The 27,850-nt window shown below is 40.1% G+C and overlaps 1 protein-coding gene across 8 annotated transcripts in view; it reads right to left on the minus strand.

The window, feature by feature from the left end:
• ABCG2 (ATP binding cassette subfamily G member 2 (JR blood group)) overlaps positions 1-27,850 on the minus strand; it is a 122,344-nt gene that overhangs the window by 42,833 nt on the left and 51,661 nt on the right. For 4 of the 8 annotated variants that reach the window (XM_072943167.1, XM_072943163.1, XM_072943181.1 and 1 more), the window contains exon 4: positions 26,808-26,917. The exons of 2 other annotated variants lie outside the window; for them this stretch is intronic. In XM_072943167.1, coding sequence (XP_072799268.1) covers positions 26,808-26,884 — 77 coding nt within the window. In that variant the 5' untranslated portion in view covers positions 26,885-26,917. Of the gene's footprint in view, positions 1-16,880; positions 16,995-17,325; positions 17,494-26,807; positions 26,918-27,850 lie in introns of those variants that run through there. 2 more of the 8 variants (XM_015250562.3, XM_006198164.3) reach the window with 2 other exon arrangements.

A 27,850-nucleotide genomic window follows, 5' to 3' on the forward strand; every position in this document is an offset into this window, starting at 1 on the left:
GTGGCCGCTCTCACTCGCTCTGCCACCCTCGCTCTGTCCTGCTCACCTTCTGAGTCGGTCCGCACTCTGTCCACGGAGTATGTATTGACTTTTACTTTAAACACTCCACACCTCTCGACTTCTCTCCCTCTCACCTTTCTGAGATGGTCTACATTCTGCATATGAAGTGTGTATCGCCTAAGCCATTTTCCCTTCTGAGGGAGACAGTCTGTCCATGGAGTATGTATCTCTCTAAATAAAGTTATTTTCACTTTACCATGCCTTGCTCTTGAATTCTTTCCTGCGCGAGGCAAGAACCTATTCTGCCCCTCAACAGGGGCAGTAAGAAAATGAGGCTGGAGAGGTAAGCAAAGGCCATCAAAGGGTGACTATATGCCCTGTAGGGAGCTAAGACGTGACTCTGGAAGCTCGGCAGGTCCCCTCTCAGCCCTCTCCTCACTTGTCCTAAACAGCCTCATCCTTCCAGCTGAGGAGATACTGGCAAGGCCAGCTAGGGATCTATGGGGAAACCAATGACTTGTGGAAAAAAGGTATAGATGACTCCCCAAAAAGGGGAATATTTTGGTAGGTATAACATTCCTTCCAATATACTGCCAACTCTACTCATGAATCAGCCTAATCTTTGTTTCTTGTCATGTTTATTGAAAGCATGCCAACTGAAAACAGTGTTGTAAACAGGAAAACGCATCCTCTTTAAGTATAGTTTTTGAACTTTTGAAAATGTAGTCATATAACCACCAAAATCAAGACACAGACCATTTCCATCACCCCCAAAGAAATCCCCTCCTCCCACCCCAGCCCCTGACAACCATGGATCTGTTTTCTGTCTCTTTAATTTTTCAGTCTTTTTAAATAGATGGAAGTGCACATAAAGTAAATACAGTTGACCCTTTGAAACTGAGCAGCATCCTGTGGGGCCCTCCTGGGTACCAAAGACTTTCCGTGTCCCCCTCTCTGCTCCCTACATACACCCATTTCTTTTTTGTAGGAAAAGGCTTCAGCCTCCTAAACCTTCCCTGAATTCCAAAGGACAGAGTCAAACAGTTACTCTTCAGAGTGAAGGAATGCAAAACAAGGGAGAGGCAGTCAGGAAACAATAGCGCAGCAATGGGGAAGGGCCCTGATTCCTCCTCAAGGGATATGCGTAGCAATCTGATACATATCCCCGAGTTCTACTGAAGGAGCTAAGGCCCCCACCCAGGTGGAGGTTGGTAACTTCAGGCTGAGCACAAGATTCCTGGAACACCGCCCTGGTACCTCACCACCAACCAATCAGAAGAAAGTCATACACCCTGCAGCCCTCACCCCAGATTTTGACTATAGAAACCTCCCAGAAAACCAACAGGGAGTTCAGGTCTTTTGAGCAAGAGCCACCTGTTCTTGCTTGGCCCTGCAGTAAACCTTTCTCTGCTCCAAAATCCGACTTTTCCGTTTGCTTGCCTCACCGTGCGTCCTACACATGAACTTGCATTTGCCATCACCTTGAACAACACAGGTTTGAGCTGTGCAGGTCCACTTATATGCAGATTTCCTTTCAATAAATATATTGGAAAATTATTTTTGAGATTTGCAACAATCTGAAAAAACTTGCAAACTACGTAGCCTAGAAATATCAAAAAAATTAAAGTAAGCTATGTCATGAGTGCAGAGAATATATGTAGATGTATATGTAATATATACAGTATTGTTGAGGAACACTTGGTGGAGCCTGTGGCTCCGGTTGGTAAGAATTTACCAAAGGCAAAGAAAGTTCAAGAACAATAGGTTTGCTGCTACAGGCAACAGTGGGCCACACAGGCAAGAGGTGCCTGTGTGTCCACCAGGTGTGAACGTGAAGGGTCTTTTATCGGGGAAGGGGCTGTGAACACAAAGGGATAGGGTAACAGATTTCTGATTGGCTGTAAGTGAGGTAAGGGGAGTTGGTATAAGGCAGGTAGTAGATTTATGACTCCAGTGAGATGGAGACATGGGCTGACACAGGCAAGGTAGTGGAATTTATGATTCCGATAAGGAGGAGAACAAGTCGGCCTGAGCCTTGGTGAGGCTAGTCATTTCCCAGGGCTGTTAATTCTGCTACAGCAAACAACGTTAGGAAAGGGTGTACTTTGTTTTTTTCAGGGATTGCAGGTGGACATCTGAGAGCCTGGGAATGGGGGTCTCAGGGCCTTGGCAGGCACCAGTCGGCACTGCACACACCATAGGCCATGGCAAGAACTCTGGCTTTGGCTTCAAATGAGACTGGAAGGCACCAAAAAGTTCTGGGTAGAGGAAAGATAAGATCTAACAATGTTTAAAAAGATGACTCTGACTTGTGGTGGGGGGGCACTGGGGGAGAAGTAGAGAATAGGGAGACCATGTAGAGGCTACTATAATCATCCAAGAGCCAAGATGGGGATACTGGCCTGCACACCCCTCCCAGCCTACTGTCACAAGTCCCTGGGACACACCCTGCCAAGTGAGGATCCTTGGCTTCACACAGGAAAGAATTCAAGAGTGAGCCATAGTTGAGTAAAAGTGGATTTATTTACAGAGGTGTAGACGGGGAGGGGGGCGGGGGAAGTTGTTAAAATAAGGTAGATACACACTCCACAGACAGAGCGCAGGCCCTCTCAAAAGCAAGAGAGAGAGCTCAAGCCCTTGAGGTGCGGTCTTGCTCGTTTTTATATGCTGACAAGTGAGAGGATTATTCCAACTACCTTGGGGAAAGGGCGGGGATTCCCAGGAGCTGGGCCACTGCCCACTCTTTTGTCTTTGGAATTGTCATGGCACCTGTGGGTGTGTCATTCACCATGCTAGTACCTTACAATGAGTATAATGAAGCTTAAGGTCCACTGGAGGTTGAATGTCCTGCCATCTTTGGCCTCCAGGTCTACTGGGAGTTGAATCTTCCACCATCTTGGTGCTAACTGCTATGTCATTCCTTTAATGGCTGTGTCCTGCCCACTACCTTCCTGCCTCACTATGACAGCTGGGTATGTTTTGCCCTAAATACAATACTAGACACAAGACAAGCACTCAGAAACTATAAGTAGAAACAGTACCTAGATTCTAAGGAAGAGTGGATTCAGATACATACTTTAGGGTGCCAGTAGTACACCCTGTCTGCAGCCCTCTTCTTTATCCACAAGAAGGTAAGGCTGGGAGGGCGGGGAGGGCCCAGGACTCCAGCAGGCAGGAGGAGGCACCTTATTCCAGAGCAAGGTCACAGCCAATGGAGATTTCATAATGATTCTCTGCTGTCTGACCCATTCCAAAACAACCCCATTTCCCCACCTCCCCCAACTCTGCCCAATAAGGGAAACACAAGAGCAAGTATAACAACAGTTCAGCTTCAGGATGAGGGAAACTTATTTACATTTACATTCACACTCATTTACATTTAAGAAGGATCTGATAGATGTGGACAGGGAATGTAGCCTGTCATTCTGGTAAACAGGGATCAAGCCATCAGCCACTGCAGTCACACACACACCCCAACCCCCTCACCCCGTTGTACATGCTGAGGGGAAATCAGGATAGAGAAAAAGCAGCAGCATTATGTGCTTTGGGTGCTGGCCCAAGATAGTTAAAATGCATATCTAACAAACAATTTCAATGAGCCCAGATTCTTGCATCTTCCCATACCTAGAAAAGCACTGAAGTCATAACTTGAGATGTCTGTTTCTCATGACTAAGAGTAATCTCTGATGTTCGACTAGATTTTTTTTTTTTTGAAGCAAAAAACTCCTATGTATCTTGGCCTCTCCTTTACCTCTTTGGAGCAGTTCTTCAGAGTTACCTGAGAGGCTGCCTCCCAAGCTACAGTCCTCAGTAAGATCTTCAAATAAGGCTTAACTTGAAACTTTCAGGTTGTGCATTTTTCTTCAGTTGACCATTCTGGTGAACAGTAAAGGGACCCAGAGCAGACTTCTCCCCTTTGCCTGGACTCTACGAGGACCTGGAGCCTTGGTACCAGCAGAGGCCTCTTAAGCCTGTCTGCCCTCTCAGAGAGACCAGGCAAATTTGGGAGAGTCTCTCCTGGTTCTTGGATCTCCCCTTATTGGCTGATGATCTTAAGTTTTATTTGGTGGTGGATAAACTCCTCTCTGGAAGAGTAGGTTTTCCTTGAACTTAGTTTCAAGAAGAGTTACCTGGGTGACTCAAGATGAAATTACCCAAGATGAAAGATCCTGGGAAGATTTTGCTCAATTGAAAGACACTGAGTGGGCTACCCCAGTTGAGAGACACTAGGAAGATTTTATTATGCATGTACAGAATTTTTTCCTACAAGTACTTGCTTATCTGAGAATTAAAGGACATCTCAGCCTAAAAATGGCCAAATTGGGGTTCTTTTGACATTCCAAAATTAATTTGTGTTTGTGTGTGTGTGTGTGTGTGTGTGTGTGCATCTAGATAAAGCTAGCTTGAGAAACCATCTTTTCAGAATTTTGACCTTAAAGGAACAAAGGCCCTTCTAGGAGGAACTTGCATTTCTCTCTGTGTGTCTTTGAGATGTAAATATTCTACCTGATCTTCTCAGGCTTTTTCTCCCCGCTGTGTCTTGAGAGCTTGGTTCCTGGAATCCAGGAAGTACACATATGATGTATATCTGGCAGCCACCCGATAATCTGGGATTCTGAGCAGTCTTTCTCTGGTTGTGCCAACTCTTAGAGAATTTTGTCATAAGGGGTCCCAGCCCATAATGGGCTCCTGTCATCTCAATCTTTGTTGCGTTTTTCTGTACAATGAAGGCCCTCACTTTCTTAGTATTTTAGGGAGTAAACTTTCTAGATCTTGTGAAGGCTGCATCCCCTGCATTCTGTTGTGGGGACACCTTTCGCATCTTATTGGTTTGAGTAGTCTTTAAGATACTATTCTTCAGTGGCCAGATGATAGATCCTTTAAACTGGAGAAACTCCTGAATTGGTAAATTTTTAAAGAGCTCTCAATATAAACACCTATTTTATTGGTACCTATGAAAAGACCAAAGTAGAAGGTAAATGCAAAAAAATTAAAAAGGATAACCTTAAGAAATCCCTTAGTTTAAAACAAACAACAGGAAAACATAGGCAGAACACTCTGACATAAATCACAGCAATATTTTTTTTGAACAAGCTCCTAGAGTAATGGAAATGAAAGCAAAAATAAACAAATGGGGTCTCATTAAATTTAAAAGTTTTTGCACATCTAAGGATTCTATCAACAAAATGAAACCACAACCTACAGAATGAGAGAAAATATTTGCAAATGATGTGACTGACAAGGGACTAATTTCCAAAGTATACAAACAACTCATACAGCTTAATATCAAAAAAAACAAGCAACCCAATCAAAAAATAGGCAGAAGACATAAATAGATATCTCTCCAAAGAAGACAGACAGATAGCCAACAAGCACATCACTAATTGCTAGAGAAATGCAAATCAAAACTACAATGAGATATCACCTCACAACAGTCAGAATGGCCATTATTAAAAAGTCTATGTACGGTAAATGCTGGAGAGGGGGTGAGGAAAAGGGAACCCTCCTACACTGCCCGTGGGAATGTAAATTGGTTCAGCCACTATGGAGGACAGTACGGAGGTTCCTTAAAAAACTAAAAATAAACTTACCATTTGATCCAGCAATCCCACTCTTAAGACATATACCTGGAGGAAAATATAATTCAAAAAGATACATGCACCCCAATGTTCACAGCAGCACTATTTCCAATAGTCAAGACATGGAAACAACCCAAATGTCCATCAACAGATGACTGGATAAAGAACATATGGTATATATACACGATGGAATACTACTAAGCCATAAAAAAGAATAAAATGATGCCATTTGCAGCAACATGGATGGACCTGGAGGCTGTCATTCTAAGTGAAGAAAGCCATGAAGAGAAAGAAAAATATCATATGATATCGTTTATATGTGGAATCTGAAAAAAGAAAAAAAAAGACACAAATGAACTTGTTTACAAAACAAAAACAGACTCACAGACGTAAAGAACAAACTTATGGTTACCAGGGAGTAATGGAGATGGGAAGGGATTAACTGGGAATTCGAAATTTGTACCTCCTAGGGAGTGATGGAAATGTTAGCTATCTTGATTGTGGTGATGGTTTCCACTGGTGTATACATCTATCAAAATTCATCAAGTTGTACATCTGAAATATGTGTATTTTACTGTACAGGAATCACACCACACTACAGGTGTTAAAAAAAAAAGAAAGGATAAAGATGATCAAAAAATAAATAAATTTAAATAAATTTAAAAAACAACAACAGCAAAAACCAGTTTGGGAAGCTGCATTTGTAGTCTGTTTCCCTTCAATGAAACTTACAGATGCTAATAAAAACAGATTAACTGTTAATTAGGTGGATTAACAGGGGAACTAGAAAAAACTGATGGGAAAGTCTAGACACTTCTTTCCAACAAATTTTAAAGAATAAAAATCTTTAGATGGTTAAGAAATGAAATAAATAAAACAGATGTTAATGGGATTAAAACAAAGGTTTTGGATACAACACTACCTAAGTTTGGAGGGCCAAAGGGACCTCCTGTTGGTCCCTGTGAACGAAAAATACTGCAATCCGTATCAGCAAACAAAGAATGCTGAAGCCACCAAGTCATCAGCCGCTACAACCACCCTCCAGTGAAGACAAGCCTGCAGCCCAGCCTCTGCAGCCACTTACAATGGTGCACTCTGAGGGGACTGAGAATAAGAAAGGACAGGATATTGGCCCTAGATAGCTAGGTGCTTGTCAAAGGAATGAATTCAATGAGCCGAAATGTTTGCTCCCTCCCATACATAGAAAAGCACTAAATTCTTTAACTTGACATGTCCAGTTTTCTTCATTTAACAAGTAATCTTTTAATGTTCCGACTACCTGGTCTTTGTTGTAAAATTCCTATATATCCTAGCTCCTCTCCTACCTCTTTGGAGCAGTTTCTCAGAGTGATCTGAGAAGCTGTTATCCTGGCTTGTGTCCTCTCACCAATTAAAACATAACTCACAACTTTTAGGCTGTGCATTAACTTCAGTTGACAGTTTTGGTGACCACTACGAAGGGAGGGACCCAGAGCAGACTTCTCTCCTTTGTCTGAACTCTACGAGGAACTGGAGCCTTGGTACCAGCAGTGGTCCTTTGTGCCCATCTGCCTCCTTGGGGAGTCCAGACGAATTTGGGTGAGTCTCTCCAGGTTCTTGGATCTCCCATGTTGGTTGATGATACTGAATTTTATTTGGTGGTGTATTCAGGTACCTAGGCCCCCAATTGAAAGATACTGGGGGGAAATACCCACCCAGTGGAGACGCGCTGGTGGGGACTGGTTGAAAGGTACCGGGAAATATCCACCTAGAGGAGACGTCCTAGGTAGGGCTGGTTGAAAGATACCAACGTCTGGACGGAGTGGTTGGGTAAGAGGCTGGTCTAACACTTTCCTCAATTTGGCTACCTCCATTGAATTTGTCGAGATAAAAGTAAAATCTTATGAGAAGCCTTTCAACTCCAAAGATGGGACTCTCCTCCTGGCTGGCAATGGCTTTCTCAGGTGACTGAGAAACTTGCAGGAGTGGTGGAGGCAAATATCTCATGCCATGTAGCTGTCCCTGCGGGGAAACCCACTAGCAATTTTGTTCCGACAACCCGACCTCAGAATGGGGACTAGAACTTTCAAGACAAAAGAAAAAGAAATGACAGACTGCCAACCTCCAACTAATACCCCGGCCAAGTTCATGTATGTACAAAATTTACTTTAACTGAGAATTAAAGAAAATCTTACCTTGAAAATAACTAGGTCAGGGCTCTTCCATTGCTTACACAGTTAAGTTAAAACAAAAGTCGGCCTGATAAAAATATTTTTTTTCCGGAATTCTTACCTTACAGAAACAAAAGCCCTTTTAAGAGGAACTTGGATTTCTCTTCCTGTGTCCTTGAAATGTAAAGGTTTTCTTTCTCTGGGTGTTTTGTGTGTATGTATGTATGTATGTATGTGTTTTTTTTTTTTAAAGAAAACTTGGACTCTGTCATCTAGAAGGTATAAATATGATGTACATATGGTGGCCAAGCAAATAAATGGGGATTCTGAACAATCCTTTGATTGTACCAATTCTCAGACATTTTGCCACCTTAACCATTTGTTGTTGCATCAGCCTGGACTGCAAAGGCCTTTACATTTTGGGGGAGTAAACTTTTGAATCTTATTTAGGCGGCAACCCACCCCCCTCTGCTTTCTTGTGGGAAAGCCTATTTGTCTATCGGTTTAAAATCACTACTAATATATACGTATTTCACTGATGGCCAGATGACAGATCCTTTAAATTGGAAAAACTTCTAAACTGGTAAAACTTTAGAGAGCTCTCGTTATAAACCTATAGTTTATAGGTTTTATTGGTACCTATAAAAATCAATCAAGTTTAAAGGTGGAAAAATATATATCTAATGGTTAACCTAAGAACTTAATTAAAAAAAAAACGGATTTGAAAAGCTGTATTTGTGTTTCCCTTTTCCCCTCAATGGGTTTTAGAGATGCTATAAAAACATTAGAATAATTAATGTTAATTAGGTTGAGTACTGGAAAAAGGAATGTAGAAAATGTCTATAAAGATTTTTTTTCTTAACAAGGGAAAAATAAGGGACTTATCCCAAATGGATAAATATTTTTCATATGGTTATTTAAAATGGGATAAATAAAAGGGATATTTATGGCTTAAGATAGACAAGGTTTTGATACTACACTACGTAAGGTTAAAAAGGCCAAAGGGATCACCTACTGGTCCCCAACATTAAAGTTCAAACAAGTCTGCTCTATTTACCCTGGTTTAAAATGTATATATTTATAGGGCTGGGAAAAAAATATACACTGAGATACTTGATCAACAACTGGGGCAACAGTTAGACCAATTAATCAAATTTTAAAATCGACAAGGGCCTAAGCCCTTTGGCGCAAACTGAGGATCCCAGAGACTTTTATATAAAATTAGATAAAATGGACAAGAGATTAAAAAAAAAAAGACTTCTAGGACTCCTTCTGGTTTTCTTCAGATAACAAGAAATCATTTAATGTTCCAACTACCTGGTCTTTGTTGTAAAACTTCAATACATCCTAGCTTCTCCCTTACCTCTTTGGAGCAGTTTCTCAGAGCCATCTGAGAGGCTGTCATCCTGGTTCGAGTCCTTCCGTTGAATAAAACTCTCAACTTTTAGGCTGTGCATTTATTTCAGTTGACAGTCCTCAACACTGAAGAGCCCTAAACAAGTGCACTCTGTTTACTCCAGTTTAAAATACATATATTTAAAAGGCTGCTAAAAAATTACACTGAGATACCTGACCAGCAATTGCCTGGGGCAACAGTTAGGCCAATTAATTAAGTTCAAAGACAGACAAAAGATCCTGAGTCCCTTGGCTCAATTCCTCACTGGACACCCCAAAGCTGTTTATACAAAAATAGATAAAATGGTCAGAGGATAAAAAGAAAGGTTTCTGGGACTCCTTGTGAGACCAAGACTGGCTGATGGGGTCCTAATGGAGAATAAAGTTAAAGGTTAAGAGTTGATAGAATTGAGACGAATGTTTATAAAAACTGATATATTTGAACTGGCTTTCTGTAAGGTGGTTACATCTCTTTTGCCTAATCATACTATGCGACAAACAACAGGTCTCACTGGGGAACGCTTCCCCTGCCTTGCATAAGACAGCATATAAATATGCTCCTCAGGCAATACTGACTAAACATACTAAAAAAATCCATAGGGTTATCTGCGTCCACACAATATGAAATAAAACTCAGTGCTAGTATTCAGGGGCTAATATAAAAGCAATAATGGAGAATTTTTGCCCCTAGGGTAAATTGCTCTGGGTATAAGTTGTACACTCTGAAAGAGGGCCTTTATTGAATACCTTGAGCAAACTTTTGAAGGCGTGATAATTTGAACCTTTAAGTTTTAGAACATAGAACTCTTGATTTTCCATGTAGTTGGAAGTCTACTTACTGATAAAAAAAAATCGAATTAAAGAAAATGTAGTTGGGAAAATCAGTCTTTTAATATCACTTAGGCAGCAGACCAGTTCTCTGGGGAATTAAAAGCAACTGTCTTTGTCTTGCAAATCTCTACAAATTAGAAATGTAAATACAGCCCACAAGGACCTGAGACTGAGCTGAATTAGCTCAATCAGGTAGAACCTGAAGACCCCCACCTCCACTCCCCAAAAGAGGGAAAAGAGCCTTTTTAAACTCAAACAGCTAGAAAGCCTCCCTCAACAAATCTAATTCACAGCTTCCTTGAGGATTTATCAAGAACAAATACAAATCTTAAAAGTCTTTTCCACAAATAGAGAAAAGCTTTCGTCATCTGAGCAAATAAATTTAACTTGTTCCAGTTGTTATTTATGAACTAGTAAGTTTATAATGTAATAACCGGTTGATGACTAAGTTTTGAAATGAAGCTATGAGATCTGTAGTTATGTTTGTTTTTATGTCTTTCATGGATAATCTAAAAATAACTGTAATTTAATAGATATAAATGAGGTAAGAGCTTTTAAGTAAATTATTTAAGAATAATTATGTTTTATGCTGTGTCTACTTAAAAATGGTTTCTACAGATTTTTGGTGACTTAAAACGTTAGAGTTTTGCTAAGTTAAGTGAAATGATGAAAATTTATTCAATGTATAGATCACTCCCAAATAAAATAAGATACTGAAACATTAATTACTCAAGAAAGGCTTCCTTTTACAGAGAAACTTTTTAGGTGTATTAACAAAACTGTTTGATGTCACAACAAAAAATTTTCTATAAAAAAGTCTGTGTTTTAGAAATAATCAGTATTTGTGATTTTGCCAATCTACATAATAATACTGTGAAAGTTTATAATAATTGCTTACTTCTTAGTTTTCACTAGAAATTAAGGGTTTCAAAAGAATTTTGGTTAATACATGTAATTGAGACAACTAAAACTCGTAAGGAAAATATCTTTCTATGAAAGGAAAAAGGGTATAAGAAATGGAAATACATTTCATTAAGGGAAATGAAAGTAATTTTGTCCTGGAGACAAAGAAAGAAAGGAAAAGCATAGGACAAAATCTGAAAATAAGAAGAAAGTTACAGAAGGTCTGTGGAAATGAAACCCTGAGGAAAGCGTTCTGTATATCATCAGGACTGGCTAAGATTAAAATAAAGTTTAACTGAGTAAATATATCTCAATATTAAAAGTAAGCTAACATGACTAACATAAATGCAAATCTGAAATTTAACTGAATCTTTTTATCACTGTGAACTCAATCAACAGGCTCTAAAATTATAACTAAAATAGAGGGGAAATGTCCAAATTTTCTGGATATTCAGGGGTCCTCTTAGCACACAAAAAAACAAGAGAAATGAAGATCTTGCCTAAAACCCTTTTTTTCAGAAGAGAAAGATTTGCCCCAGGATGGGGTGGATGAAGGTGGGGAGTAGGGGACTGGGATCTCATAATTTGTACATCTGAAAGATATGACCCACACATAGCTCCCCTTCAACCATCAGTCAGGACATAGTTTAAATAAAATAAGCTAAAAAAAAATTCCTACTTTCTTATCAGAGCCTGAATAAATAAAAATTAATGTATTCATTCTGTTTCTCATGTAAGCACTTATAGATCATCATTTGAGAAAAACTAGGAACTTTTAAAATTCTAAACCCTGTCAATTTCATTTCTTTCCCATAAGAGACTGAACCTAAATTGGCAACTACAACTGGGGCCTCTAGAGTGCTTGAAATTAAAGGCATTACTCATCTTCGTAGAGATGCATTTACTAGGTCACAAATCTATTGAACTTAAAAAGCTCAAAGAAACTCCAGCAACATACCTAGTACCCAGATCTTGGTTTCTTATAACAGTCTCCAAAAAAGGGAACCAAAGTGCCTTGAAGAAACGGCTGATTCCATGGCTGGGGCATGAAAAATATAAAAATGAGCCTGGAGCTTTTGTGATGCCAGAAAGTAAGGAAATGCCTTTTTTAAAAAATGGAGTAGGGAGGTGGTCTGTCAAAAGGGCATAGGAGCCAAGCTGAAAGAAGAGCTCCCAGTGGCCAAAGGTGGGACAATTTGAGCAGCAAACTAAATGATGATGTATTGGATTATAATGCATATAATAAAATAAATATTGATGAGTGTGTACTGATAAAAATAGTTGAACAAATAAATGGTGAAAGAACATCTGTTCCTTACAGAAGCACTCTCATTAATAAACATAGAAGAAATGAGAAAACCAATTTTAAAATCATGATTAGAACAACACAGTTTCATGTACATCAAGTTCTACCAATGGATGCTAAAACCAGTGATTAAAAATTTAAGGAAAAACAGGGTATTTACATAGTCCAAGTTTCTCTCCCAAGATATCTACTAAATACAAAGGGAAAAATAGTAACTTTACAAGGGGGACCGAGCAAACAGCACTTCACGAAGGTTTACATCAGACATCATGGACCCCTGATATGATGCACTGGGATTACTTATAGTATCTCTTCCCAAAATACATAACTTCAATCTAATCATGAGAAAACACTGAGTACTAATTGCAGGACATTCTACAAAATAACTGACCAGCACTCTTCACAAGTGTCCAGGTCAGAAAAAACAACAGAGGGTTGAGGAGCTGCCACAGATTAGAAGAAATTGAGGATATGTAACAATCAAATGCAGTTTGCGCTCCTAGGCTGCATTCTGAACAAAAAGAATAGTGAAAAGCTGATGAAATCCAAATAGTCTATAGTTAATAGCATTTACCAATGTTAATTCATTAGTTTCAACAATTAGTTACATAAGATGTCAGAGGAACTCTCTGAACCATTTTTTTGCAACATTTCAGTCTAAAATTATTTCAAAATAAAAAATTAAAATAATGAAATAACCTCAGTATTTCCCAATGCTTCTAATGCAAGTATAATATTAGACTTAAAATATCATCTTTATTCTTTAAAACTTCAAGACCTATACCACCTAGCCGCAGTTAAATGTATTTTTTGAAATGCATTGGCACTTCAAAGATATCTTTTCCTTGTTTCTCTAACATACTTTAAATTAGCTGAAATTCAAATGATAGGAGAGCTATAACATCCTAAAAACCAAGTGTAAGGGCTATCCTTATCACACTGACAAGGAAGAAAGCAGGAAGTTTACATTTTGTAAACTGCTCTCCAGGAGCAATTTGTACCTCTTCCTTGTTTAGGTGGCAATTACGAAGGGAGAGGAGAATAGTAATTTGATTTCTGTTGAAAAATTCAAACCTCTTGAATTTTTCTCCAGATTGGGTGGCATTCTAGGGGGCAAAATAGAACACACCTATCTAACTGGGAGAGAGGGAAGGCATATATCTAAGTATGAAATCAGAACACAGTGAGTGGTTTGTAGCTCCAGGAAAGAGTGAAGTAGAAAGGATGGATCTATACTGGAGCAACTGGAATGAGTCAACTGGTCATAGGCTGCTAGTTACATCTGGGAGTAAATCTCACTGCATATGTCAAACGGACTCTACTCATACCTTAGATTCCAGATAGAAGCAGTGAACGGTTTAGTATGATAATACTATTACTATTAAGATTTAGGTATAGCTGAAATGATACCCTTCAATTTTTAACTAAAATTAGCTTACTACTTCATGGTTTCTGACGCACACATTTTATTTGAGGTAACCATCATATGAGGTATTCTGGGAAGACATCTAACAGTATCCCCATGTTATGAAACAGGAGAAATGGATCAGAAAGATTATAAATCAAAATAGATGGCAAGTTTGCAGAAACCTTCACTGATGGATCAGGTAAGAATATGAAGTGTTCTTAGCATACCTGACACTTTGTACTACTGTTCTGGCACTTTCAACTAGCCCAGATTCCACTTCTGGACTCAAATACAATCAGACTCCACCCATTCAAACTCATACATTCTCTGGTCCCGTGAAGAAACTGTAGTCCAGAGAGATGAGGAGACTTCATCAAAAGTCTTCATCAAAAAGAAAATGAAGAAATGGCACAGTTTATAGAAGCACGTTAGGTCTGGGCCTTCCTCTCCCTGTCAACTCACACACTCTTTCCGTGGTCCTGTGAGCTGCTTTGTGAACATGTAAGGAAAATGTGAAACAAATGACCAGGCTAGATCCAAAAAAGAAAAGAAAAGAAAAGCAAGGATTGGTGAACTCCAGTTAAAGTTCAATATGGTTTTTTTGTTCCAGCTATAAATGACCCTGAGACCCCTCAGCCTCCTCCTCTATAAATACCAAACTCCCAAACCTCCCTGGAAGGTTTAGTGCGAGCATAAACTGAGAACAGATGTAAAAACCACCTGCACACAGCAAGCACTCACCAGTTAATGGCTACCTCCTTTATTACTCTGAGGACCCGACGATCTTGTATTAACACATTCCAAACTAACACGGGATGATTGAGGAAAAGGGGTAAAATGAAACGCTTCCTTCTCCCTTTCTAACTATTCTGTTGTCCCTCTAACTTTTCTACCCATCCTGTTCCCTAGGGTCCGGTCAGGGTGGAGCCAGGGTCAGGCTGTGCAGAATAAGAAGAGAAGAGGCAGAACTCCTGTGTAAAAGTATCTGATGAAGTCTGTATACTGTTCCAGAAGTCTTTCCTCTTTCCTTGTAAGACACTCAGCTCAAGTGTCTTCAGAGGGCGATCACAGGGCTTCTTGTTTTCTGGAGACTTCCATTTTTACCCTTCTGGGAAAAAACTCAATGCCTATGAAATGACACAGAAATACCTAATGCTACCTGGGCCTATGCACTAATTTCCAGCCAACTCCTCTTCCAAAGACTAACGGGTCTTTTCAGTTGCCAGTCCAAAGGGACTGAGCTAGGGATCAGCATTTTCAACATGGTTTCTGACCTTGCCAAGATTTCATCCCACTCCTCCTGCTGAAAACAAAACTTATTTGAAATCAGGATGGGGGCAGCATTTTTGCTTAACCCACACCCACCCACCTCAGTTTAAACTACAGTACAATAATTTTCAATGCAATGATTCTCTGAATATTTTCTTTATTTCTATAAACAAGCTAACTATGTGTGTCAAAAATTAGATATCCACTTTCTTAACAGTCTCCTAGTGAGGCAGAATATCTGCTTCCAAAACACCAGAGGGGGTGGGGGGACTATGCTGAGAAGGGGGAGTGAGTGTTAATAGGTTTTTAGGGGAGAGGATGATGAAAACATGATGACTGCACAAACTGTACACTTTAAATAGGTGTGAACTGTATGACATGTGAATTATATTTCACAAAGCTGTTGCTGGGGAAAAAAATGAGGCCAAAATCATCTAGACAATTTATCATTATTGGTTCACATCATGGAGTGAAGTGGGAACTGATTTTTTAAAGGATAAACTTGTACTTCCTGTAGACCCATATATCCTACATTCTATATCCTAGAGAGAGGATGGCCACTCAGATTCTTTAATTTGCACTAAAAGATCGCAACCCTAACCTATAATCCCAGTAATAAACCTTCCCACTTGAAATAGACTTCAACAGCTGCCAAACTTCTATCAAAAATGCTTGAGAGAAATACAGAGTATCTGAAGGACAACAGGTCTACCTATCCCTCTAAAAAAATCCAGATTCCCAAACAAGCCCTAAGTCATCAAACAGCAGTATATGTGACCATAGGGGCTTAGCATCCAACAGGTGTTTCTTATAACACTTACCGTAAGGAAAATCACAACTAGTGCATGTAGTCCTAGAAAACACAGTGGTGCATGTACTATGTATGGGATGAGCCCAAAGGATGCTCTCCCACTGCCATTTTTCAGTCTCCTTTGCATCCTTCTGTGACACAAAACATCTCCCTCAGAAGTAGATGCCGGGAAAAATCTTCTCCAAGGAGCTCATATATTTCCTGCCTTTATCCTCATTGAATTGTATGACTGGTCAGTCCCTTTTTGTTTTGGCCTCCAGGTTGTAACTTTAATTTCCTGTCCACAACTATTCTAATCTGCTCCCCAAAACTGCTCCCCTATTCTTGGTGTATTTTATTTTCCATTTGTAATACTTATGTTTGCCTCAAATGCTTTATGAGTGCTTAATAAAAATAAATGCAGAAATCCATTTTGGCTGTAAGTGCATTTTAATAACATTTTGATGCAAAAGAATGTGTTTTCTAAGGAAGCTCTTGCTGAGTGCCAGGGTCTGGAATAAAGATGACCAATAAACATTTGTTACTATGAAGTTTTTTTTTCTTTTTTCTTTTCTGAAATATGGAATGAGCTTTTATATTTCTATTAGGCAAGAAAAATAAAACGTAAGCAATAATACAGATTTTTTAAAACTGCCAGATTTGCAATATAGTTTTTTCAGTCATGTATTTTCCTGTATTGTTCTAACTTCTTCAGAATTATTTTTAAGTATTGTAATAAGCTGGTTAAATTTTTCAAGTTATTAAAAGTCAACTATCCACAAAAAAATTACAAAAGACAGCTCAACAACTCTTCAGCAAACCATCTAAAGTTGTGGACAAACTTTACGTCCTGGGGGAAGAAAAAGACATAGAATATGTTGGTTAATCCCTTTAAAGTAACAAATTTCTCTCTCATCTTGTAGTAACTTCCATACTCAATAAGGTTTTATCCATCCCATACCAACTCTAGTTTCATGCATTTGGAGAAAGGTAAAAGTTTTACCAGCGGGCTCTTAACACACACTACCAGACACGGAATTGGTTGCACCAAGACATTGTTTCCTGGGAAAAAAAGTCTAAATTTTCAGTCTATTTCATAGTTTCAAATGAAAAGTATGGGGACTGGGAGGGAATAATTAAAACCTAAACATCTCATTTGTACAATTTCTTTTTTCTACCAAATGTTCACGCAATACCCATGAACCTTTCATGCCACACACATCTCAAACGGCTTTCACAGTTTACTCACTCAGCTTAGTAGCGGTTCAGTTTAACCAAGGGCTTCAATCTCAGGAGCTGCTACGCTCAGAGGCAAAGTACGAACAATCATTTATATAAACTCTGAGATGAGTCAGCGGGACCTTCCAAACATACCCTACGGAAGCAGCTCCTACTTAACAAAGACATCAAGCATCTGCACTGTGCTTTCTAAATAGTGGAGAGCTTTTCCAAAAACTCCCTGCTTCCTTTCCAGGCTGCCCCCTTCCAGCGTCTCCCCAGACTCTGTCGCACGGCCGAGGACTCCCTCTTCCGTCTCGCGCGCTCTGGACTCAGTCTGGAACGGCGCAGGGCTCAGGACACAGCCCGCGCCGGCAGCAAAACCCGGCCGGGGTCGGCCTTCCGCGACGGATGCTCACAGCCCGGCGGGCAGCCCACCCCCCGCGCCCGCGCGCTCCGGGCGAGCCCCAACTCACAGGCGCAACGGCGGGTCTGGGAAGGCGCTGGCCACGAGTTATCTTCACGGCCACGGGCGGCGGGCGGCCAGCCAAGCGGTCTGGGCAGCGAGCGGCGAGCGCCAACGACACCGACGCCGGCTTCACCTTGCACGCTTCGGGCTCCGGGAGTGGAGGGCGCAGGGCGGCGGCCCCTCCCTCGGGGTCGGTGCCCGCGCGCCAGCGGAAGGCGTGGCGCCGCCTGCCCGGCGGCGATAAGCGAGCGGACCCAGACCAACACTGGACCTGTCACCCGCCCGCGGGGCCCGAGTCACGACGATGACTATCCTGGAGCATGCAAGGACAAAGCAGAAACTCCTTCCTCTAGGGTTTGTAGGAGACGGACAGTGGCGATTAGTCCAGGGAACCACTAAGCTGATAAATATCCGCGCTGACCTAGATGGATTTGGTCAATACCGGTGTCCCACACCCCTAAGCACCAGAGGACATTGACACAGATTTTTTTTCTGTCATGCACGTTGTCCACCCCAGAGCAAGTAGGCGTTCTCTATTGAATGAGTTTCTGAGAGATCTGGTGCGAGCCGCCCAGGGCCAATAAAATCAGGAACCGAATCTAAGGGTGGGGGGAAGGGGAAACCAAAACATTTTGAATGAAAATATTACAATAAACAGTTTAAATGTGTTCTTTACACTCCTGTAATAAATACTTATGTTCAATACACTGATCGTGTGGAAAAGCTAGAAAGTGATAGTGCAGATTCAGGAAAAGGATTCCAAATCTCATCCTAATACTTTCATTGCCATCAAATTCTGTTTGAAAAATTCAGATTAAAGTAGGCATTTCATAAATGTATTATTGCATTGTAAAGAAATGACTTATTTCAACGTATAAGGTAGCATTTTATTTGGGGCTAATTATTTTCAAATGTCCTGCTCTCTCTTTTATTGTTTGGTTATTTGAGGTAGTAATAGAATATTAGGGAGGGAGGGGACCTTACTTATTTTACAGATGAGTCACCTGGTTCAAAGGAGACCATTTAGCACAAGGACAAAACTTAGTAGGATAAGCGGGTGACTCAGTTTCTCAGACCCCACTCTCTGCTCTCCACCTCATCACCTCTCTGAACTGCCCAGTATTTATAGAGCTGGGTTATTGGGACTCCACTGAATGTGTGTTTTTTGTTTTTTTGTTTTTGCCTTTAACCCTTTATTTTACTTTACTTTGTTGTTTTTTCCTTGAATGTGTTCTTTATCTGGCACTTTTACTTTTTCAATTAACTAAACTTTTTTTTATCTCTCTCTCATTACATACCAAGCAAGAAAAAAATTAAAATCGCCTGTAACCCATCAGCCACATACCATCTGCGTTTAGTCTTTTTCTGTGCACACATATTTCCTCAAAAAACAAAAATGGGCTTACATACAAAGTACAAGGATGAAAGTCATCATCTCTAGAGTCAGTCAGATAGCCTATGTCTGAATCCTGGTTCTCCCCAACCCTGGCGACTTGAACTTGAACTAGTTAGTTTGTCTTTATGTCGGAGCCAGCCGACAATCGATCAGGTCCAGAAACCTGTGCTGCAGGACTGAGAAAAGGAAAGACGTAACAAAGAGACAGCAAGACAAGACAAGTTGGGGTTGAGAGGGTCTCACTCTAGCCCGCAAGACGCTAGGTCAAGAGTGGACTTCGAGTTTATTTCTTGCAGTTAATTTATATGATTTTAACCCATTAGCTCATACATTTCTGCATGTAGGCAAAGGTATTGTTTTAAGGCACATTAACAACGTGTACTAAAATCATTAACTTGTATATTGTTACAGACATCATTATCATTTGTTGTTTGTTGTTCCAAAACCCGGATCAACTATTCCCCAAAACAGGATCGATAAAGCCAAAGTCATAAACTTAAGTATTGTTTCTCTAGGCTAACATTGTGACTATAAACTAGCATCTTGTGACTCGTATATATTTAACTCAGGTGATTGTTCTCTAAAAAGATCACTGATTTGTGTGCCGATTGTATCTCTCCCTCTGAAGGTCCTTTGTGACTTAATAGCTCAAGGATGTTTCCTCAGGCATTAGCGCACCTGGTGCATTCTTTAGTAAAAGGGGTGGCGGGACAGAGATTGTTCTAACTCAATTGACCTTTGAGCCGGGCGCCCCCCACTGTGGGAGTTTAGGCCCAACCTTTGTGCTCGGCAGCCTCAATCTCAGAGCCTGGCGCCCTGCACTTTGGGGTTTTACGCCCAAGTTTTGTGCTCGGCAGCCCTCCGTCACGAGCGGCTCCCCGCATCTTTAGATGGTTATTGGTAATCAGGGGAAACAATCTCTCAGGGTAGAAAAGATGAAACAAGATAATGTGTGTTAAGTACTGATAATGTGTGTAAAGAAGTCATTATCACTGGTTAGCAGTCAATAGATTGGTAGCTATTATTATTTTCTAAAACCGCTATATTGCAAACACGGCTCCCTATGATTCAGTATCTTTTTACAATTTTATATTTAATGGCTGCATGGTATTCAGTCGTTTGTTATGTGCCGTAATTTAACCAATCTTTCTATTAGTCACAAAACACCCTTGGAGCTGTTATTGCACATACCCAAATAAATTCCAGACCAGGAATCCTGAGGCAAAAGGTATGCTCATTTAAAAAACTTTAATACACATAACTAATTTCCCACAAAAACTTTCTGCCAAATTCAATCTCCTAACAATTTAAAAGATTGCCTGTTCCCCTAAATTCTAACAAATATTGAATAAGATAATAATTTTAATTTTTTTAATTTGATAGGGAACAAATGGCACATCAGTGTTTTAGTTTATAGTTCTCTGACTTAGCAAGAGTGAGCTTTTTTTAATGTTTCATGATCATTTGTGGTTTAATTGTAAATTTTCCATGTAAGGCTTTTCCCCAACTCTTTCTATTAATTTCTTAGATGGCAGCATAATAAACAGAGTGTGGATCTCTGATGATATCACTGATCTGCTGGACTATCTCCAGGCTGGTTGAATTCACTGTCATGTTTTATGTGTCTTGCAATCACTTATCAAAATTAGGATTTCTTTAGGATCTTAAACAAAAGCCTTAGGGCCATCTAGGGTCCACACCCTTGTTACAGACACTAGAGATCTTAAATGGGCACTGGAAGAGGTGAGGTGTCACCATGTGCTTTTGTAGGCAGTGCACATGGACGTAACTAGACAAACCGAAAAGATGCCTTCAGGTAAAGGGAGCCAACAGACTCACTCATGAACTCACTTGAGCCTCATTTTTGAAAACTCCAAAAATAACTGTGAGACTTTGGGGGTGGGGGGTGGGAGATGTAATTCTCCTTTCCCAGAACCATAGTAGTGGGGGCTTGCTTGTATGGTTTTCACAGGGGTATCAGTCCTCGATGGAATGTCAGCAACAGATGGTTACAAATTTGTTTAGTGTTGATAAAGGATATGATTTATTATACAGAATGGCAACCAAAGCAAAATCAAAAACAATCTTCTTATTAAAGGAACAAACTTCCTGAGCCTGTAACTCCAACAATCAGGCAACTTACTATCAAAGCTCTCCTATGGACCTAAAAGAAACTCTCTTCATCCTTCTCATAGGATTTTTCATATCCTCCAAGCCTCTCCCAGCTGCCCTGAGTTCTCTATTTGCCTGCCTGGCCACCAAGTGCAAGTTGCCGGTAAGGACCCAGTCTGTTCCCTGGCCAATTTCCCCCTGGCAAGTCCAGGTTTCAGGGCAGGGTTTATTATAGGCCTGGAGGCATTTGGGTTATGTATGTAATATCTATATTGGATCCCAGTATACTTATTTTCACTACCACTCCAAGTTGAAGCAAATAAAAAGCAGTGCAAGAGACTGTATGCACCATGATCTCCCACAGCTCTGCGTACAGCTACCAGGGGCCTTTGATCAGCGCGGTGAAAGACTGGTCAGTGGTAATGGCCTGAGCACTGACGAGTAAATGAAGGAATGGAAACAGAGTACAGACAATTCTCACCAAAAGTCTCCAGGAAGGAGTATACCTAAAGGCTATCTCGGGGTTCAGAGAAAATATTTCTTATTTGGTTTAAATTAGGCCAGAATATGTGTGCACACCAAGAGGACAAGCCATAAGAAAGGAAAGGTGGTTACCTGGTATAATTGAGACAGAAGTGAAGGGAGCAGGGCACAGTTATTCAAGGAATGACAGCAATTAACACCAAAATGGTTGAAGATTCAACTCCCACTAGGGCTTGAAGATTGAGATGGCTGGAGGTTTGACTTCTAGTAGACCTTGAGCTTCATTATATACTCATCTTAACATACTAGCATGATAAATACCATTCCTACAGGCACCATGACAGTCACAAGGCTAGCCACAAAAGGTCAAAGAGTGGGCCGTGGCCCAGTTCCTGGGAATCTCCGCCCCTTTCCCAAGGGTAGTTGGAATAGTCCTCCCATTTGTAGGCGTGTGAAGCTACTGAGCCCATAAAAACTGGCAACACCACGCCTCGTGGCCGCCTCATCTCTTTGGAGATGGCCCGCACTCTGTCTATGGAGTGTGTACCTACTTTTACTTTAACCTGAGCACCCAACCCCCACACCTCATGGCCTTTCTCTTGCCTTACACTCTATGTGGTATGTATCTCTCTAAATAAATCTACCTTTACTCAACTGTGGCTCGCTCTTGAATCCTTTCCTGTGCAAAGCCAAGGACCCATATCTGGCAGGGCACATCCCAGGGGCTTCACCGAGACCTGGGACACAGCCCTCATTATGCCCCACATCTGTTTTTCCTGCACCTAAATTGGTAGAGGAAAAGTTTTTCCTCTAACTCTAATAAGGGACCTAGAGAGAAAGACATTGCATGGCAAAACCAAGGACCCCTAAGATTGGATTCTATGAATGTGATGGCATCAAAGCCACAAATGGGCATGGTTTTCCCAAACACAAAGAAGGGACGATAGAGAAGGTTAGAAGGATGAATAAATTCTAGGATGTGGTTTTGCTGGGTAGGTAAAGCAATAGAAAAATGGAGCAAGAGATAAGTAGGTGAAATGATTCATCACAGGAAAGCGAAGCCAGGAAGAGACAAGTAGAAGGGGGGCTTAAAAGGGATCAGTCACTTGGAGGCTGAAAAGCTGAAACAGGAGGGTGAAGTTACTGAACAAGAAACTGGCATTTAATATTGGTATTCCAGGTTTTGACAAGGTCCCATGGTTTGAATGTGACAGTAGGATCATGGAAATGGAAAGAAGGTATATTTGTCTTCTCTTGCTGAGTGAAAACTTACCATCAATTTAGCATCTTAAAACAATATTGATTTCTTTTTTTTTTTCTATTTAAGTATAGTCAGTTTACAATGCTGTGTCAAACTCATTTCTTATTTCACAATTCTGGAGGTCACGAATCTAGGCGGGCTAGGCTGTGCTCTGGGTATCACGGCACCAAATCAAAGTATCAGCCAGGTGGACTATTATCTGAAGGCTCTTATCTGAGGAATCTGCTTCCAAGGACACGTTGTTAGCAGAATCCAGTTCCTTGCAGTTCTAGGACTGAGGTCTTTGCAGTTTAGGGCTGAGGCTGATGGCCAACCAGCTCCTGAAGGCTGCCCACATTCCTTCTCTGGGATTCCTTCAAAGCAGGTCCTTCTCAAACTTCAAATCTCTCCGACTTCCCCTTCCTCCGTTCAAAGTGTGATTACATCAGGTTCATCTCAATAATCTCACTATTTTGGAGTGAACTCATTTGGGACTTTAATTACAACTGTAAAGTTCCTCAAAGCAGTACCTAGATTAGTGTTTGGTTAAATAATCAGTGGATGAACTGAAATCTTGGGCTCTGGGGAACAAGGGGATGTTTAGAATTCTGCTTAATCTGAATGTTTAGTTGAGAAGATCAAAGAACACAGAAGGATAGGGTGATGGGTTGATCATCTAAATAAACACAGACTCTGCCAAGGAAGTGACCACCTTGGAGAGAAGAGAGATACGGAAAACCAGTTGTCAGAGTCTTTTATAGATACGGAGAAAAGAAGAGAAGCTGGCATTAATACAGAGAGAGACATATAATGTGTGTATGTGTGCGCGTGTGTCTATGACAGGGGTGGTGGAAGTGTTGAGGCCAGATGTGGACCCAGACCACCTTGATTCATATAATTTTCTTTCTATAGCAGGCAAGACACCACATAAGAAAGAATTCGTTTGGTTATAAAGTTCACAGAGGTGGTCAAGCTCTAAAACACGACATAGCAGGGGAAGAATGTATATAATTAGGTACTGATAATTATTCTGCAGACTCATTAAGTGGGGCAGAGGATGTAACATTTGTCCCTGCAAAACAGACTGCAAAGTTAAATGTTGAGTCTACCAAACTAAATTTCACACATCCATAAAGTCTTTTGTTTAAGTAAACTTTTCAATTGAGGTATAATACATATACAGAAGAAGTACAAAAAATCTAAGTAAACTGCCTGATGTATATTTACAAAATAAACACACTCGTATATCTGTCACCCAGATCAAATATATGCATAAATATATGTGGGTGTATGTATGTGTGTTTGTTCTATGTCAACTATATCTCAATAAAAACAAACAAGACAAAAAAAAAAAAACAGACAAAACTGATGTATAGTGATAGAAGTCAGAAGAGCAGTGACCTTTGGAAGGGACAAAGACGAGGGTGGAGCATAAGGGAGACTTCTGGGATACTGACAATAAACAAACAAATATATGTAGGTCTGGGTGGCAGATATACGGGTGTGTTCACTGACTACTATTAACATTTTATTGCCTGTAGAGATAAGAGTTCATTTGTGGGGGCAGCTGAAGCTAAAGTGTAATGAGCATTAAATGACACATGATTCTTTATATAATGCCTTGGAATTTTTTCCCATCTGGCTGTCACGCTCTATATTATAATAGATGATGTCAACAAAGCCAAAAACTTATAGCCACACCATCAGTTACATTTTAGTCTTCCCTATGTCATTGCTCATATCAGACCAAGAAACACACATTAATTATTCTATGTGTAACAAAGCTGTAAGCCAATCTAGATGTACCCAACATTTCTCTCACCTCTATAGTTTTTGTTATTTGACCCTTCGGTGCCTCAATTTCCTACCACAAATTAAGGGTGATAATACCTATGTCACAATGTTGAATAAAGATAAAAATTAATTACTGTATATTTGGAAAACATAATTTTTATCCAAAGCTAATAATAACGGCGAATATTTCTTGAGTACTTGCTACTTGCCAGGCAGTGTTCTAAGTGCCTATATGTCCCTTCCCTCACACTCTACTACTGGAAGTCCAATCTCTTGCCAACCTGGGCCTCAAGGCCTACTGGGAGTTGAATTTTCCGCCACTTTGGTGTTAATTGCTGTGTCATCCCTTTAATTATGTCCTGCCCCTTTCCTTCCTGTCTCAAAGGGAGCTCAAACTACATGAAGCTGGGGACTGGAGCCAGGCTCTCCGAAATCCAGGGCAGGGATGGGGCTGCCCTCTTATAAAAGGGTGGAGGTAATGGGAGACAGTGCTGCCCCACTCTGCGTAGGGATGTGTGGCTATATGGTGTGGATGGCCATGCTGAGGCAGAGACATAGCACATGGGCCGTGAAGCTCCTCCAGCCCATTGTGCCTCCCTGGTGCCCCTAGAGGCTTCTGGGCTTCCTTGAAGGTGGGCAGTGGACGAGGGCCCCTGGAGTGGACCTCTGGCTGTGAAGTACCTGGTCTCACCTGCTGCTTCTGGAACAGTCTCTAACATTGCTGGATAACCCTGCATTTCCACTGCTCTTTGCTCAATAGCACAGCTTCCCAAATTAGATTGTTTCTAACAAAAGTGTGACATTCAAGCTACAATCCTGGGCATGCCCAACTTCAGCCATTTGTAAGACTGATAATAAAATAAACCATGTTAATTGTAAAATTTTTTTAATTAAAAAAATAAAAGTGCTGCTAAGTTTTGGTGAGGGATGCAGTCAACAGGCTGCTCCATTTGTAGGAAACAGGAAGACACACATACAGTTTGACAGGCCTTCTTCCTACTCCACCATGTCTCTTAATCCTCCTTACAAATTCCCACATCCCACCTCCCTATGGCTAGACGTTGGATAGTTTCCTCAGATACATACATCTTCTGGGTCACTCATTCTCTACACAATTATATTAATCTTTCATTTAACCTTCTATCCATTTGAATTCTTAATTTCAGTAAGTTTTTTTTTTATTTGTAAAAGTAGTATTTTGTTCTTCAAATTGGCCTCATCATAATAAGAGAGTCTCTTATTCTCACTCCTGTTTTCAATGCCCATTTTTACATCTGAAAATATTTCAAGTAGAATTATTTTTTAAATTTTGATAATTAGTTATAAAACCTAAGCTCTCTGTGGTTCTGATTCTGTTATCTCTGACTTGCTTGATTTCTGTTTTATAATTTTTTACTGTAAGTTTCTTGTTGGTTGTCTCTGCGAATTCTTTGAGGCCTGGCTGAGGGTATGCTCCCCTGGGAAAGTCTGCTTTTGCTTCTCCTAGATACCTGGGAATATTACCTATCCTGATACCCTTTAAATTATAGGCTTGTGTTTTGGGATCATGCAAAGAATGTGGACTGGGTCCCAAACTACATGAGATCTGGCCAGTGGCTACAAGTTCTCAGGGGAGGCTTTTTCTTAACTCCTTTTTTTAAATGTCCATTCATAGCCCAGCCCAAGACAGAAATGTGTTCTTATGGTCCACCTTGGCAGGGTGGGTTTCCTTTCAAGTTCACCCTTCCTGAGGGTGCTTCTCTCCTGGGTCCAGGCATTACGCTTCCATTTTATGTGACTTCAGGCTTTGTCCCTGTCCCCTTTGTGCAATGCAGTTCAGAGTCTCAATAAAGATGACTGTAGGCCTCAGGGTTTCCGGCTTTAAAACTTAAGTTTTCCTGCCTAGCCTCTACTCCATTTGGATCTTAGTGGACTCATCAATCATTTAAGAGTGGTTTTAATATTTTATCAAGCATATTTAGATATTAAGTAGCTGGGTAGTTTCAGGGTCTCTAATGCTGCAATACTGATGAAAACAGAAGTGCTCAAATACGCCTGTCATTTTCTTCACTTTCTCTTGTTATTATGGAAATTTCCAAACATAAGCAGAAAGAACAGTATAAAGAACACCTCTGTGCTGATCAGTGAGTGGCCAATCTTTGTTTCACTGATACTCCCCTTTTATCCCCCTTGCCCACAGATCATTTTGAAACAAATTTCAGAGAGCAAATAATTTTACTCACAAATATTTTATATGTATTTCATAAATATTTTCTGTGTCCAAAGATATAGATTCTATCTTGATAATTTTCATATTTATCTCATATGTCATCTTTCACAAACTATCAATTTAAGCTGTTTACCTCTTTTTTATGGGACACTTATAAATATAATAGTTAAATCAAAGAGTACTCTACAAAGTTTAAACTAAACTTAATTTTAAATGTCACACCTTCCCTAATAATGAAATATACTTATCCTATACCTAGTTTCCTTGGAGTCACAGTACTTCTCTATGGGCCTCATCGTCTGTGCCAAGTGATGGCAAATATCCTTGACCATGAAAGAAGTCAGAACAGATAACCTCTATGAACACTAGGTAGGAAAAAAAAAAAAACCACTTAACAATAAACTCCAGCTAATTAACAGAGAGAAAAATAAAGAACTGTAGGAAGAAGTAAGTAAAAAGATTGGCAATATGCATTAATACATTTATATAGAAAATAATACTGTGGAAATTATGTTTATAAACATAATGTAAATATTATAAACATAAAAAATTACAAATAATAAAAACTAAGGCGGGTGTTGAGGTAGAAAGAAATGTGAGTCATTCTCATCTTTCATAGCAGGAAACCAATTGACACCTTTTAAATGGAAACTAACACCCATGTGGGCAACCTCCACATATTTATTATGGCCTCAAATTAAATCAGAGAGGTTTATTTTTGCCAAACATGAAGCACAAATGTGAATTATTATTATTATCCACTTTTTAAGAATTTCTGCACAGTCTCAATCATTTGAAATGAGAAGTATTATTCTTATGGGAAAAAAAAGAGAGAAATTTTAAATAAGTGACATTCCCAAAGCGTTAATTAGCCAATTTAACTTTCTATGCTAAGGATAGTGGTCAGAAAAGATACCCTGCTAGATGATGCTTTTGTCTCCCATCTCTGAAAATATGCTGTAAACATCACACAAAAACTTTTTTTCAATCTCGTAGTGGTTTCAAGTAAGGGCAATACATGCCTCCCCAAAGAGGATGTTTGAAAATGTCTGAGGGTTGCTGTTGACACGTAGTGGTCATAGCGAAGGAGGGGAAGCACACCGTAAAAGAAGCAACAGTGCCGTATCAAAGAAATCATTGCAAATCCATTGTCATACTGCCTTCTCCCTACATTTCTTTCTAAGACTTTCATAATTTTACCTCTCAGGTTTAGGCCTTTTATCCATTTTGAGTTAGTTTTCTGTCTATGGTGTAAAGAAAGGTTTCCAAAATCATTCTTTTACATGTAAGTATACAGT

The sequence above is a fragment of the Vicugna pacos genome, chromosome 2, assembly GCF_048564905.1.
Source record: "Vicugna pacos chromosome 2, VicPac4, whole genome shotgun sequence".
Classification (NCBI taxonomy): domain Eukaryota; kingdom Metazoa; phylum Chordata; class Mammalia; order Artiodactyla; family Camelidae; genus Vicugna; species Vicugna pacos.